This window comes from Leptinotarsa decemlineata, unplaced genomic scaffold, assembly GCF_025532065.1.
Source record: "Leptinotarsa decemlineata unplaced genomic scaffold, Ldec_3_MD MMD2_tig00026375_RagTag_RagTag, whole genome shotgun sequence".
NCBI lineage: Eukaryota > Metazoa > Arthropoda > Insecta > Coleoptera > Chrysomelidae > Leptinotarsa > Leptinotarsa decemlineata.
In genome coordinates this window covers 1920571-1936092 of record NW_027412711.1, presented here as the reverse complement: position 1 = coordinate 1936092, position 15522 = coordinate 1920571, and the positions used below count along the sequence as shown (strand labels likewise).

At 35.3% G+C, this 15522-nt stretch overlaps 2 protein-coding genes across 3 annotated transcripts in view; one reads left to right on the top strand and one right to left on the bottom strand.

Moving 5' to 3' along the window:
- Positions 1-9176, top strand: part of ste14 (isoprenylcysteine carboxylmethyltransferase ste14) — a 91932-nt gene extending 82756 nt beyond the window's left edge. For both annotated transcript variants that reach the window (XM_074185534.1, XM_074185535.1), the window contains exon 5: positions 8850-9176. In XM_074185534.1, coding sequence (XP_074041635.1) covers positions 8850-9026 — 177 coding nt within the window. In that variant the 3' untranslated portion in view covers positions 9027-9176. The remainder of the gene's footprint in view (positions 1-8849) is intronic.
- Gcn5 (Gcn5 acetyltransferase) overlaps positions 9002-15522 on the bottom strand; it is a 144160-nt gene continuing 137639 nt past the window's right edge. Inside the window, exon 15 of the transcript XR_012468110.1 lies at positions 9002-10183. The gene's annotated coding sequence lies outside the window, so the exon portion shown is untranslated. The remainder of the gene's footprint in view (positions 10184-15522) is intronic.

Below are 15522 nucleotides of genomic sequence, written 5' to 3'. Positions count from 1 at the left end.
TAAATTGCACATGGGTCAAATTTTCCATATTCTAATTATTTGAAGTAACAAGACATATGATAACGAGCTACAAAATGAGATAGAAGCTATTTTGGTAATTCATCGAGTTTTCTTTCGTTGATTTACGAACTTATAAATTTTTTTTTCCATCCTGTTTTTCAAATTATGGAAACTTATTTGTTTGTTAATCTCCCGCAATCTTATATAGGTCCTTGTTCTGCACAAACAATGTAATGCATCATATGGTATTGGGTTTTCTATCTTTTCTATGATTCTTTGCGTTAAAATTTTGAAGATACCTTTTTCTCTGGATAATGTATTACCATGCATTTTCTGAAATTCGGTTTCCATTATTTGTGCTGCTTGAAGGAATGAGTTATTGGGTCTTAGAAGACCTCCCCTTGATATGAATTGCAACCAATCCAAATCTTTGGAAGAACTTCCGTTCCCAAATTATATTTTTTCTTGAATTTATGAGCCACATAACCCGCTATATGAGTTAATGAGTCATTGTTTTTTTTTCTTTCAATCCGAGTAACTCCAACGCCTCTTGCGACATATTTGGTCCATCAGTGTGGCATTTTTCATAACATGGATTTATAAAGGAATAAGGAATCAAATTTTCTTCATCTTGGAATTCCCGGGAGTTTTCCAGGCATTCCGCTCCCGTTTATATATTCCAAAACATATCAGCAGTAATGCAGTTTAACTCTTCAAACTCAGGATGTTCTGAAGTTTGTTCAAGAGGATGAATTAAACGTTGCTCTATGGTTTCTTCGGTATTCCTGTTCTCAGTGAAAACTGATGCTGAGTGTTTTCCCAAAATGAACCAACGCATTCTATAAATGAAATCCAGAGGATTTGGATGATCATTAGATGACCCCCATCCCTCTCATGTAAGAAAAGAAGTTTTCCAGAATATCCTGATTCAGTCGCATAGTAAGAATATATTGGACATCAGAGTGCCTCTTCTGAAGATAAAGGAAGAGCTCAACAATTGATCTATTACTCTATTACCTTTCTGAAACTGAATCAAGGATTTGTGTTTTCCCACTCGTAGTGTTTTAATCACATTGGAAGTTTTTTCTAGTACTTCTTTCTGATCCTCTAAATTTATACCAAATGCGTTTTTAGATGGTTCGTAAGCCCTTATTTTCGTTTTCGAATTCATAACGTCAAACCATCTGTTAATGAGCTGAACGAAGTCTGATACTTGTTCCCAGGGTAACTCTGATGGCATTAATCCGCTTTTTCCACAATATGAAACTGCCTTCGAAACAGAATTAGAGAACAGTTGCACTGCTGGCCTAACTTTTTGTCTTTCAGTTCCCTTCAATTCGATATGGTACTTGCTGACTTTATGTACTATACAAAGCTCTGATGTAGATATATCCAGGAGACTTTCGAAACAGGATTTATCCATAAATGTACCATTTAACCAAAATCCTTGATCAATGAAATGATTTCTATATAACTTGATTAGATGAGGTACATCGACAAACACAAAAATCCTCATAGATTCATTACAAGGATGTGGGAATGAACAATCTTCATCGTGAGCAATATTCATTTCCGAGAACTATTTCATATTCGTAGGACCCATGTCACTTACTATGGCTACCACGGTGAAACCGGCATTGAATAATGCAGATATAATTTGGTTTGAAATTTCTTTTTTCATTGGCTGATCAAAATCATAAAACACTGGTTGCTTCCAGTTACTAATCAGCCCTCGTGCCATTACAGTTTGGCAAGTCTTATGTGGGCCTATCACTTGTTCATCTTTTTTATTTATATCAATCCTATTGGATAAATGGATTTCATCGAAGGAAAGAACATACAACTTTTCAATGTCTTTCAATTGAAATGACATTTTTTGCATGAGATTGATAACATTGGTCAAAAGTCCGGGGCTGAGAATGAATGAAGCCCATTTCCTTAAAGTAGAGAGTGCTGGTAGGGGCAATGCGTTCGCTCTCAAATAGCGATAGGCCTTTGGACTAACACTTCTCAATGATATGGCAGATGCAAATAGTCTTTCTATTTGACCAGACGAAAAACATTTCTCCAATGATTTTCTGCATGTCTCCATATCTTTCTTCAGCTGTAAATTTTCATTGCACAGCTCCCTATTTAACGATTCCAAATGTGCAACCTTTTCTTCTAGTTCTGCTAAGTATACGTAACTCCGCAATTCTGAAAAAAATTTAAAAATGCATAAAGAAAAAAATCGATTAGAGGCAATATTCACAGTGACAATAAGTTCGATTGATAAAAGAACCTAACCTCTCTTTTTCTGTTTTTTGTTGTGCATTCGACTGAACTGAAGTACTGCAAGTGCTATCTACGTTTGTTTGTTCAGGTTGTTTTATCTCTTCAGTATTTAATTGTAGTGATGTGAAAACACTACCTTCATAATTTTCCAATTGTTGCTCTGGTAAAAGAGTGAATTTTCTCCTTTTATCAAAACGAATTGATCTTTCTGATTCTTCAGTTTGCTTTCTCTTAAATAAGAGGTTCAGAATGGGCACAGCATCAGTTTTCAAAATACGGGCGTTTTTTGTTAAAATAGTACCATATTGCTCTTTGACTGATAAATCTTCGAAACAATCTTTATGGAAATGAATAGAACAAATAGTTGCTGAAAACCATTGAATACCTAATAAATTATATGTCATCATTGCTTTAATTAATACACACCATTTTTCAAATTGATGTCCTTCCTCCTACATGCTGAAATCCATCGTTTAGACAGTTCTTTGCTCTTTGGGAATCGAAAATACTTAATATTGGTCCCTTTTGTCACTCTGTTGTAATTATTACAACCAAAAACCGCACAACCAGGCATTCTTAGTTATATACATACCTACTCGTATTTTTGTTTAATTATTGAAGCTTCGAATACGACACTAAATTGACAAAAGCTAATTAAAAATGTTTGAAAACCACTCTTGACAATAATTTCGTAATAATTTTTAAACTTCACAGCACAACAGAGAACTTGTGAATTTAGGCAAGTCTACGAAGTTACAACCCCGATATGCTTCGCACTCACGTCATCTGCCCGAACTGGACGCGTTTGGAACTAACGAGTAGCATACCGTTATGAGTGTATCGTGGGGTGGACCAAAAACTTGTCTGTTTGTTGGGAAGTTTCTGTGGACAGGTCGTGGCTGAACATTGATAGGTTGTCTGGGAAATGAGTTTGCAGAAAATGACTGAGGTGCTGAATGTCTCGTTTCGAATTTTGGTCTTTGGGGGGTGTCATAGTTAAAATTTGGAGTGTTGTATGAAAATTGTTGATTATTTCCAAAATTTTGAGGAATGTTTTGTGGGCTTGCAAATCTTGAAATTTGCGTGTTTTGAAATTGTGGTCAACTTTCGTATGTTGAGGCATTATGGAAGTTCTAAAAAGATTTTGGGTATATTGAATTTTTTTTTTCTATAATGTAAGTCATAGCGGCTTCTGAAGAATCTGGATTCTTTATTCTAATCAAGCTCTGTAATGGACCTGATATACCTCTAATAAAAGTTCTCAAACAAATTTGTTGGTATTGTCTTAAATAAATTAATTTAGTAGCAGCATCCATTTCTGTGTCAAGAAATGAATTTATTTTTTGTATAAGAGTGCTTCTCAAAATTTGTAACCTTTTACCAAAATCCAAAGTGGATTCATTTCTCAGAGGTCTACACATGAGTAAATCTTGTTCTAGACATTCAAGATTTCGTTTATCACCAAAACATTGAACAAGAGCGGACTTTATTGAATCCCAAATAGTTAATTCACTTCTACAACCTACTAATAATTGAGCTCTGTTGATTACTTTTGTTTGAATTGCTTTAATTGAATATTTTTCCAAGATAGGATCATTTGTATTACTATATGTTTCAAAAAGAAAAAATCACAAGCTGATATAAAGCTAGTCAAAGTATTCATATCACCATCATAATTAGGTATCGTATCGACAAACATTTTCAACGTGCTCAGGGTAACTGTTGGGTTTACCGTTTGAGCAGGCGGAGTTTGACTTGAATTATTATTCACCATGATTTCAGATATGGAATTAGACACGTTCAAAGAACTGTTGAAGCTTTCTTTCTATTAACTCGTTAAAATTTGTTTGATTATTATTCATAAAGTTTCTCTAAAACTATTAATTGTTTAACTAAAATTAAATAATTCCAATTTTCCTATCCAGGGAAAAAGAATTCGGGGAGGAAAGAAAGGATACTTGGACTCACCAATGTATTTTAATCTTCCGGTGATTCTGTTACCAGCTTATCTGCTTTGTTTGAAATGTCTGGACTCCTCCTTAGGCCCTCAGGTTAACTCAATCCCTTTTTGGTACACAGGAACGAAGAAAGTCACTAAAAGTCTCGATAAGTGCCGAAGAGTAAAAACCTACGTTTTTCTAGTCCGAAATCGGTTTCGATGCCGTGTATTTCCGACGAAAAAACTGCACTTATCCTACCGACTACGCCAGTTACGTATGCGATATACGAAAATACTTTTTTTAAAAGACTTTATTTTGAACAAATGCAATGTTACAGTTGAGGCAAAGTAACAAGAATGCATGATTATCAAATTAACAATAAAATTTATAAGTTCGGTTTTGTAAGTCGACAAAACCGAACTTGCATGTAGTCGCGTCTGGAACAGCGGATGTAACTCTATCCCTGAGTGGTGCTCGGTCAGCGAACTCGATTTAATTAAAATAAATTCGTTCTCAGTATATTTTCTATATGTCACAATGGTTGAAAAATGAATTCTTTCAATCAGTTCATAATACTTATACAATGAACGTGCTGTGTAGTCTCATATAACAATAAAACTTGAATTATCACAATCTACAGAACTCCGTTGGGCGATTTCTCAAAATAAATGCAACAAATTGAGGCAATCTGTATGTTTACTCAAGTAAAGTTCAATCAATAACTCTGTGTGGCCATCATAATACAAATATAGGAAAAGGAAGATTTGATGAACTTAAGGAATCTGAAATGAATCATCAATGACCCGACTAGTAACAACTTAGAAAGGGACAATTGTTGCTGCTCTCGATCATATTGTTTCAAATGTAGAGGATAGAATTTAAGTAAAAATAGTTGACTTCGGGTTTTCCGATCATTCATAAGTTATTTCTTGGTCTATGTCGGAGATTTCTGAAACAAAGTCAAGTTATGTCCATATCCAGAAGCAATTCGTAAATGATAATACAGTAAATGAATTCAACATATGCAGGAATGGGAGGAACTTAAGGAAGGTGATGATGAGAATGAAATGTTTTCCACCTTAAGGATACACTTTAGGCATTGCTTTGAAATATATAATCCAAAAACGACAATAAGTAAAAAACAGTTCATCTCTACAAAAGATAAATGTATTATAAAGTGTGCATCGGTTTTCTCCAAAAAGATATATATCTCCGAACCGGATATAATAATGTCAGGTCAGACAATAACGCGTTCTGCTTTGATAAGTTTTTTGGGGGTTAAAATGGACACCAATATGTCTTGGCAAAATTATTTCACGGGAATTGCAAAGACGCTTCTCAAAAGCTTGCAACACAGTTCTGAATCAGGAAACTGTACACACCTCAGCAATTCTCATATATAAGCATAGGGGAGAATAGGGTAATAGGAGTCAGCGGGTAATGGGAGTCACCCTCACATCCACGAAACAATACGAGCGAGCAACGCAAAAATGATATACCTACCCCCGCTCTGACCCAACAGTGCTGCCTGGAACAGCCTGCGCCAGTAAGTGCCCACGCTATTGAGATACGTAGGTGATTTGTTTTTTTGCTCCACTGATATAATTTTACGTCATTGCAAATTAGAAGGTAAGTGTCGAATACCTTGCAGTATACGATTGAGAAATTAGTTAGACATTCGAAATTTTAATGGGCAGTTCAGATTATGTCAGTGTTTTGAAGATTTTTTTTATTTTATTTTTTTTTCGCATTAGTGTAATTGTGCCTCCAAAAGAGGATAAAAAAAGGTTCTACCTTAGGACCACATCTAGGACGGTTTACTGTTTTTAGTGCTGAGACAGAAGCCGAGCCAACAAACTTGGTGAAGAAAATGGCAAATATTTTTTATGGTTGCACTGCTAAACAAATTAGAATATGCTGAGAAATTGAATTTGAAGCACAATCTTAATCGTCTTCAAAAATGGCTGGACGCGATTGGTTGCATGCATTTATGACCAGACATAACATTTCTAATAGGAAACCTGAGGCGACCAGCATAAACAGAATAACAGCTTTTAATAAAACCGAAATAAGTCTGTTCTTCGAGCTACTTGGCCAGCTGATGGAAAAACATAGATATGTTCCAAAAAATATTTATAATAGCGACAAACGGGTATTTCAACAGTTCAAACACCTGGAAAAATTCTGGCTACCAAAGGACAGAAGAGAGTGGGATCGATAACCAGTTGGGAAAGAGGAAAAAACATCACTTTGATGTGTGTTATGAGCGCTGCTGGCGGTTGCATTCCACCGATGTTCATTTTCTCCAGGAAAAGGTTGACTCCTCTGCTCGAGAAGGATGGTCCAGCAGGAGAGCTTTACAAATGCTCGGACCACGGTTGGATTAATGAGAATCCCTTTTTTGAATGGTTGGTGCACTTTGAACAGCACGCCAAGCCGTCTGCAGATGAACCCAACCTTTTAATACTAGACAACCATGCTAGTCACATTTCTCTTTCCATCTACAAATATTGCAAGTCCAATCATATTCATATGTTGTCTCTGCCACCACACACGTCACACAGAATGCAACCTCTGGACGTTTCTTTTTTTGGTCCGCTCAAAATGGCCTATAAAAAAGAATGTGACTTATTTTTGAAAAGCCATCTTGCAGAAAAGATAACACCTTATGACATAGCATCGTTGGTGAGAAAAGCATTTAATAATGTTTCGTCTATTAGTAAAGGAGAATCGGGTTTTAGAGCTACTGGAATATTTCCACTAAATCCGGAAGTATTCACAGAAGAAGATTTCTTCGCTGCAGAAACTCTTCAATCTGAGACTATTGTAATCCAAGACTGCAATGAAACTCTCGCAGCTACCAGCATGATTCCCAGCACATCAAAAGAATTTCACTCACCAGTTCCGAGTACTTCAAAACAAATTGATCCACCGGTTCTTGGGATATCTGAACGAGTATGAATACAAGAAAAGGCCGAAAAAAGCACCACGCTACAATTTCAACTTCAACGCCAATCAAAGGAAAGCTGTTAGAAAAAGAAAATAAGAAAAGGAAAAAATCAGGGGATAAAGAAAAAGAAAAGAGATGGAAAGGTAAAGGTCGGGGGAAAAAAGACTACAATACAGAAGAGGGGTCCTGAAAATGCAAAGCGCCAAGTACTATAAGAAGCAAATGAAACTTCTGTATCAGATGTTGACACTGACGCAGAAGATGCTGGAAACAGATGCCTGGTATGCAACGATTTTGGAAAGAATAACGAGATGTGGTTCAGATGCACCTCATGTGGGCTTTGAGCTCACGCGAAATGCACTGGGTGTAACTCAGCTGAAGGTTATGTCTGCGATATGTGCTAGGTTTTCTTTGACTCCGCTTGCCCCCAGGGTGACCACCATTACCTTCATGTTGGTGTAATGGAAGTCAAAACTATTTTTTTTTATAGTTTTATAATATCCAAAGTTGATTGCCAGAGTGGCTGATAATTATTTCTAATGATATTTAATTAAGTATATGATGTTTAAAGGCGGTTGCAATGAATAGTTTGTTTATGATTACACTTTTATTCGAGTTTTCGCTCAAGTGACCCCCATTACCCTCTTTTACCCTACTCTAAAGCTGTTGGATTCCATCCAGAAAAGAGCCATCTGCCTGATTGAAGACATGAACATCACTTGCAACTTTGATAGTCTGGAATATAAAAGAAAGGTTGGAGATTTGTTCCCTTTTAAAGATACTTTCACGGGAGGTGTTCAACTGACTTGGCACATTTGATTCCACCAAGAGTGGTATATATCAGATATACGCGACGAACTTCACTGTTTGAAAGCTATTTCCAACGTTAATCGCTAACTCCGCACAAGCACCGTTCTTAGGGCACCTCAAGAATGTTTCTATAGTGCTTGTGTTTTCTCCTCAGAAAAAAGTCCATATTCAGCTTTTTTATTTATGTAATTTTACCGACTCACCTGATTTATCTATCCATATATCAATTTCCAAGCATTCCAAAATTTGAGATTCAATTTTTTCTCTTTAAAATGTAATACTCCATAGTAGCTCCTCTGTCAAAAGTTGGTTCACAAATATGGAATTGGTCTTCACATTCAAGAAATTTCTCCTGTGTTATTCTTTAGGAAAGGGTTCTTTCCGTTTGGTTAATATAAAGTTAAGGGTAAGAACCATAGGTCAACTTATATACTCCTGACCTTTTCGACGCTGAAGTTTTCTCTTTATTGTTTTTATTGATAAATTTGACTAAAAACATTATATTTTCTATCAAATGACCAACAAGATTTTATTAATTAACTCTTTAACTCAATTTCATAAAATTACGAGAATCAATCTTCATTAACCACTTATTGTTTAAAATTTACCTACTTACCTAGAACTGATAATGTATTGTAATAATTTTTCTTAAAATATGTTTTCCTAGGAATTATCAATCGACTAAGTTCTGTACCTACTGACGTATAAAAGCCATTGTTGAATAGTTAAGTACCAGTTCGAGTAAACTACTGTGTAGTGAAATCCATCTTTAGTAAAATTAATAGTGTGGAAATTGTTTCATCATGAATAGTAATATTTTTCAAGTCACAGCTGGTTATGTTACTATAATGTGTTCCAACCTTTTTTTTTTGTAGATTTTATTATTGAACCCCCTATGTTTGCCTGCTTATGCCATAACAAGCTGGACGTTTTTCAAATCAAGAATCTACATTGAAGAAATCACTTTGCTGAATTTTTTTGGTCGAAATTACTGTGATTATCAGCAAAATGTCGGAACTGGAATTCCTTTCATTGAAGGTTACAGGATATGAAGAATAAAAAAAAACATGAACTCCCAAACATTTTTGATGTGCTTATTGATTATAGAACAAATAGCATCATCCTGAATTACTCATTAAATCCATATACATATTTCACATTTACTGGTGTACTTATTCACTTAATAAAACTTGAAGAAATCACTTCTTTTTTTCTCATTTAATAATATGAGATTAATAAGTACACAAACTATTCAATATTTATTGTCTGTTAAATAAACAACTTATACTTAATATATTTCAATTTATCCAATATATAATAGTGATGTTTAGAGGATAGCCGTGGTCTCATATACATTTTAAACTTGAGCAGTATTACCCAACCTTTTTTCCTGGCGTACCACTTCACAAGTCAAAATTATTTTGCGTACCACTTAGTCTCGTGGAGGTAATTATGGATGGAATATGTACATTATTTATTATTTTGCCAACCTAACTAACCTATTTTTCAACGATGCGGATGAAAAATAAAATTTTGTGTAGTGTTATAATACTTTATTAATTGTATGTACTTTATTAATTGTACATTATACTGTATGAAAAAATACAATAAAAATGTAATGCAATATTTCAATGAGAAGGCTGAGCTTGATGATTAGAAGTCAACTTGGAAGTCTGGCTCAATATTCTTCAGTCTCAAATGGAGATCATTTTCCACAATAATAAGTCTATTCCGATACTTATTTTTCAGGTACACAAGTGAAGAGAATGCTGTCTCGCACAAGTAGAAAGTTGTGAATGGAATTAAAAACTTTACTGCTTTGTCAGCTATTTGTGCGTAGTCTACATGCCTTTCAACCCAGAAACTTTTGCTGTAGTTCTGAGTCACAATTTAGTTCATACAACTGTTCCTGTTCTGTCGCAACTAATTTTTTCCAAAAACCGAAAAGTCTTTTAAAAAATGATTTTTTTATTCAATACATAAAAATTATTAAAAACGATGTTTAACAGTACATGTATAAAATCAGACTGAATGCAAAAGGTCGTTTCCCGAGGCGATGCTCTCTGGCCGGCTATGCTGATAAGAAGCTTTCCTAGGAATGGTAGCTAAGTGTCAGCAGAATCCGGGGTCAGTGACGACGTAATTCGCAGTAAAGTTTTCTGGTGCCATTTCTATATCAGCAAACGGGTTTTGGATCCAGGAATATTTACTGAAGTCTTCAGGAAAATATATGTTGTAGCTTTGAATCAAACCAAGACATTGTGTTTTATGTCCGTCAGTTTGAGGTCATTTCTTCAACGAAAGCTCATTAAGCTTTGAAAATATCTCTGCCAAATACGCCAACGAGCATAGCAACAGTTCATCTGCAAAGCAGTTTTTTAATTCAAAGTTTTTGTCAGACAAAAACACGAAAACTTCATGTCGCATCTCAAACAAATGTGTCAATACTTTCCCTCTTGACAGCCATCTGACCTCTGTGTGCAGCAACAGCTGTCTGTGCAAACCATCCATAATATCGCAAAAAACGGGATTGTAAAGCACGTGCCTTGATAAAATTTACTGTTTTTACAGCTTGGTTCAAAACCTCCTTCAAGCTGTCAGGACAATTTTTGCTTGCCAAAGCTTCTCGATGCAAACAACAGTGCGTGAATGTTGCTTAGGCAGCCACTTGTTTTACTCTAGCTACAACTCCAGCGTAACGCCCGACCATCGCAGCGGCTCCATCGGTATAAAGTCCCACATCCAGATCATGCTCATTCATGAAACCATTTAACTTCACAAAAATATCTTTGCCAGTTGTATGTGTCGTTAATAGCATATCTTCATTTACCCCATTACCGTCTTCATACCTAATGTAACACAGCAAATTTGGCATATTGGTTATATCTGTTGTCTCATCAATTTGCAGTGCAAAATATGGACTGTCTTTGATTTTATTAACTAACATGCATTTTACAGTGCATTTCTTTAATCCCCCTTTTATTTTTTGAACGAGTCAACTCAAAAAATTGAAATTTGGGATAATGAGAAATGCATGAATACTTTATTTTGAAGTGAAATTGACAGATGAAACTTTCAGGTAGCGACTGGGCGCCATTTGGGAAAAAATGAAATGGAAAGGGGGGTCTTGTGACACATCTTTTTGAAGCTCCTGACAAATGCTTCACAACCCGAGAATAGTTCAATATCTTCAACAACTACACAATGGCGGAACTTTTAATAATTGTCTGAATCATTGACATTTAACTACATAATAAGATTTAATGAGCTTGAGGTTAGTTTAGAAGGTACTGGAAATAGTTGCCTTCAACTTCTTGACATATGAACATCCTATCCGATATTTCACGCCGAACATTCTCGAACACATAACGTCAATATCTCTACAAATATTTATTATTCCCTGCCGTATATCCAATATTGAAACAGGTTCAGTTTCGTACACCTTCGGCTTCAAATAGACCCAAGTCCAAAGGTGTCAAATCTGGCGAGCGGGCTGGCCATTCATGCATAAATTTGATTATCCCAAATTTCAATTTTTTTAGTTGATCCGTTCAAAAAATAAAAGGGAGGGGCATTAAAGATATGCGCCGTACATCTAGTGCCATGTCTTTCACTCCCTGTATTTTATCGAATTTCGGTAACCACATGATTTTAATTTATTTTATCTTAATTGTTGCAATAAACTTGAAAGTGATAAAAGTTTTGAATAGAGAATGAAGAGACCTTTTAAACTATATATCACAAACCTATTCTTTCCATTTAAAAAATTGGGGGTTGTACCTGTCATTCGAAGGGGGTTCAAGGTAGGGGTGGCATTTTTACCACGAAGTGTATCAAATTATAATTTACATTTGAAGTGATTTTTTTAAAATATGTACAGTAACCGAAATAATGAACTTATTCCATTTGGCTTTTACACACTGTATGTTTTATGAAAATATTCAAAAATATTCTTCTTCTCTTTCATCATGTAATGGCCTCAGCTACTGAGACTATAATGTATTAGCTGTCCTCGTGCTGTCCACTGTATCTTCTTCCATATTTTTTCATTATTTATAGAACATTCCGCTACTTTGTTCAAATTCGCTACGCCGCTACCGTCGAGTAAATTCCGCTACAGTAGTGGAATTCGGCTACGGTTGGCAACTCTGCATTTAGCATTGCTACACGTGGCGACTGCCGGAAACTGAATTGAGAGGTTACAAAATGTGGAAATGTGGCAGCCGGAAGAGGGGAGGAGGCCTCGCAGAGCCGAGCGGTCCCGATCATTTCTGAATCGGGGCCGACCAAACCCGAGCAGGTTATATTTACTCAATTGATGAATACCTGAGTGAAGTACTGAACACTGTGCGCAAAAGTTTTGATTTTACTCATATTATTTTAATGTTATTATTTCAAGTCAATCACTTAGTTTTCATTAAGTTGAACAAACAAAATAGTCTCGTTCTAACGTCTTCTTGAATTTTGACTATACCTACACAGTTGGCGATTGTCCGTGAACTAATGCTGACGCATGGGCCCAAACAATCCCGATATATAATACTCGTACTTAGAACGTCACCACGTACCACCGTAGTAGCCTCTGCGTACAACTAGTGGTACGCGTACCACATGTTGGGAAACACTGCCCTAAAGCACAGATTAAAATACCTAAAGCCTATGATCGACTAATATTCTTAGAATATATTATTTTGTTAACTCAGGTGAAATATACCGCGTTAAAGTTATTCATTCAATAGATGATGAATTTGTAATTTGTATATAGAAATTTTAGATATTACCTGAGTTTGATCAGCTGAAACATATGTTTTTTACAAAAAAATCAATGGGACTGATGGGTTATAACTTAAATTTGTGTGAAGTTATCCATGCTTTTCCAGCCACGCTTTTTGACGTGTTGGCCGTCGATAAGATGCCTAGAAACCCTGGTGCATGCAACGATTAGATTTTGTTTAGAACTTTTTAAAGGAACCACCTATTGCTTTCAACGATAATTAACGCGAAGTTAGCCATATATTTGTAGCCACACTTTCAAAAGTAGGGAAACTCTAACGTGGGATAGAGGAGCAAACACAGGCGGTGTTGTCAGATTGCTTTTCTTCCTTAAATTCGTACGATCAACATTTCTTAAGGTAACTGGAGTCGGATAGTGATGTAATTCGAAACGAAGCCTCTAATCATTCACAATTTACTCAATATATTTCGAGTGCCAAAATTTCACAACTATGGGTACATGTCTAAGATGACATAGGTATATACCTTACTAATTTGTATGACCCTTAGAGACAGAAAAAATTAATTCTACGGGAGACTATCAGCAATCCACCCGAAATATTTTGAGTGTCAGAAATTCTAGAGTTTCTCAAGAAAGGTTATGAGTATACGGGTTGAAATCAATTTGTTTTCTCGCAGAATAACGATCGGTCAGTAACAGAAGTGTGGCTAGGCAATTAGTACCAAAAATAATTGTTATGTTGAAAAAGTTGAATGTTCGACCAAAGACATATCAAAGTTCACAAGTACGTGACTTAAATGGTTTGTTTGACTAAAATTAACAGAGAAAAATGTTTTGAAGGCACAAGCAGATATCCATTTAAATTGTCAGAAATTCTTAAATATGAAATTCTCATAGAGGATTGAGTCCATTGACATTGAACAAAAATATATTTGCATGAGAAAATAGTAATGAAATTGCCTTTCAATTTCTTTGAATGGCCGTAGGAGACTTGAGAAAACAACAAAAACTTTTTCTTGTGCTATGAAATTTCCATAGAGGTCTGCTGCCACTGAACAAAAAATACCACGAGAAACAGCATCTGAACACATTCATAAAACTGTCTTCAGATCCCTTTGGATGGCCGTAGCAGACTTGGAAAAAAATAAAAACTATTTTTGAACTATGAAATAGAGGACCGCTGCCACTGAACAAAAAATGCCGTGAGAAAGAGCATCTGAAACTGTTCAATAAACTGCTTTCAGATCCTTTTGGATGGCCGTAGCAGACTTGGAAAAAATATAAACTTTTTCTCGTACTATGAAATTTCCATAAAGAGGTGCGCTGCTACTGAGCAAAAAATACAGCTGGAAAAAGCATCTGAAACCATTCATTAAACTGCTTTCAGATCCCTTTGGATGGCCATAGCAGACTTGGAAAAATATGAAAAACTGTTTCTTGTACCAGAAAATTTCCATATAGAGGTCCGCTGTCACTGAACAAAATAATACCGTAAGGAAAAACATCTGAAATTATTCATTAAACTGCTTTCAGATTCCTTTGGATGGCCGTAGCAGACTTGGAAAAAAATTAAAACTTTTTCTCATACTATCAAATTTCCATAAAGAGGTTCGCTGCCATTGAGCAAAAAATACAGCTGGAAAAAGCATCTGAAACCATTCATTAAACTGCTTTCAGATCCCTTTGAATAGCCGTAGCAGACTTGGAAAAAATATAAACTTTTTCTCGTACAATAACATTTCCATTTAGAGGTCCGCTGCCACTGAACCAAAAAGTACCGTGAAAAAGAGTATCTGAAATAATTCATTAAACTGCTTTCAAATCTCTTTGGATGGCCGTAGCAGACTTGGATAAATATAAAAAACTTTTTCTCGTACTATGAAATTTTCGTATAGAGGTCCGCTGCCACTGAACAAAAAATACCTTGAGAAAGAGTATCTGAAAACATTCATAAAACTATATTCAGATCCCTCTGGATCGCCGTAGCAGACTTGGAAAAAAATAAAAACTTTTCTCATACTATGAAATTTCCATACAGAGGTCCGCTGCCACTGAACAAAAAATACAGTGGGGAAAAAGCATCTGAAAACATTCATAAAATTGACTTCAATACCATTGGATGACCGTAGCTGACTTGGGAAAAAAATAAATACTTTTACTTGAACTATAAAATTTGCTCTGCCACTGAACTAAAATAAAAATACCGTGAGAAAGAGCATCTGAGAAAGAAAGTTTATGGCTTCCTACTACTCCATCTTGATACAAAAAAGATGTGGGAATCTTTCAAGGAAAGGAAGGAAGTAAATCAATTTGAAAATAAGTAACTCTATACATGGATGTGTAGATCATGCAAAGAAGTAACTTTCAGACACAAACTGGAGGAAAGTCCTCCAGAAACATCTACTTTCACATAAAAATTGAATTACACGAAAGAAAAAAATTCTTTCCAAACAAATACTTTTTATATGAACACTGAATTATACAGAAGATACTTTTCTCTACTCAGTTTGTATTCCAAACATTCGTTATGGAATAAAATCAGATATCATTCACAGGAGTTCTACTTTAAATGAATGGTAACAAATTGCACTTATATGGAACACTGTCATCCTCACTGGTATACATCGATGTTTCGCCGTAAGACACTTGCCTTAAGGCTCTTCAGTACCAAATTGGATAACATTATTAGAAAATACACACAATTCATTCATGAATTACGATTTTTAATGTCACAATAATGTTTCAATAAAGTGACTTGTTTTGTTATACCTGCCAAACAAGGTAACATATAGAAAAGAAAGAAATTTTTCACT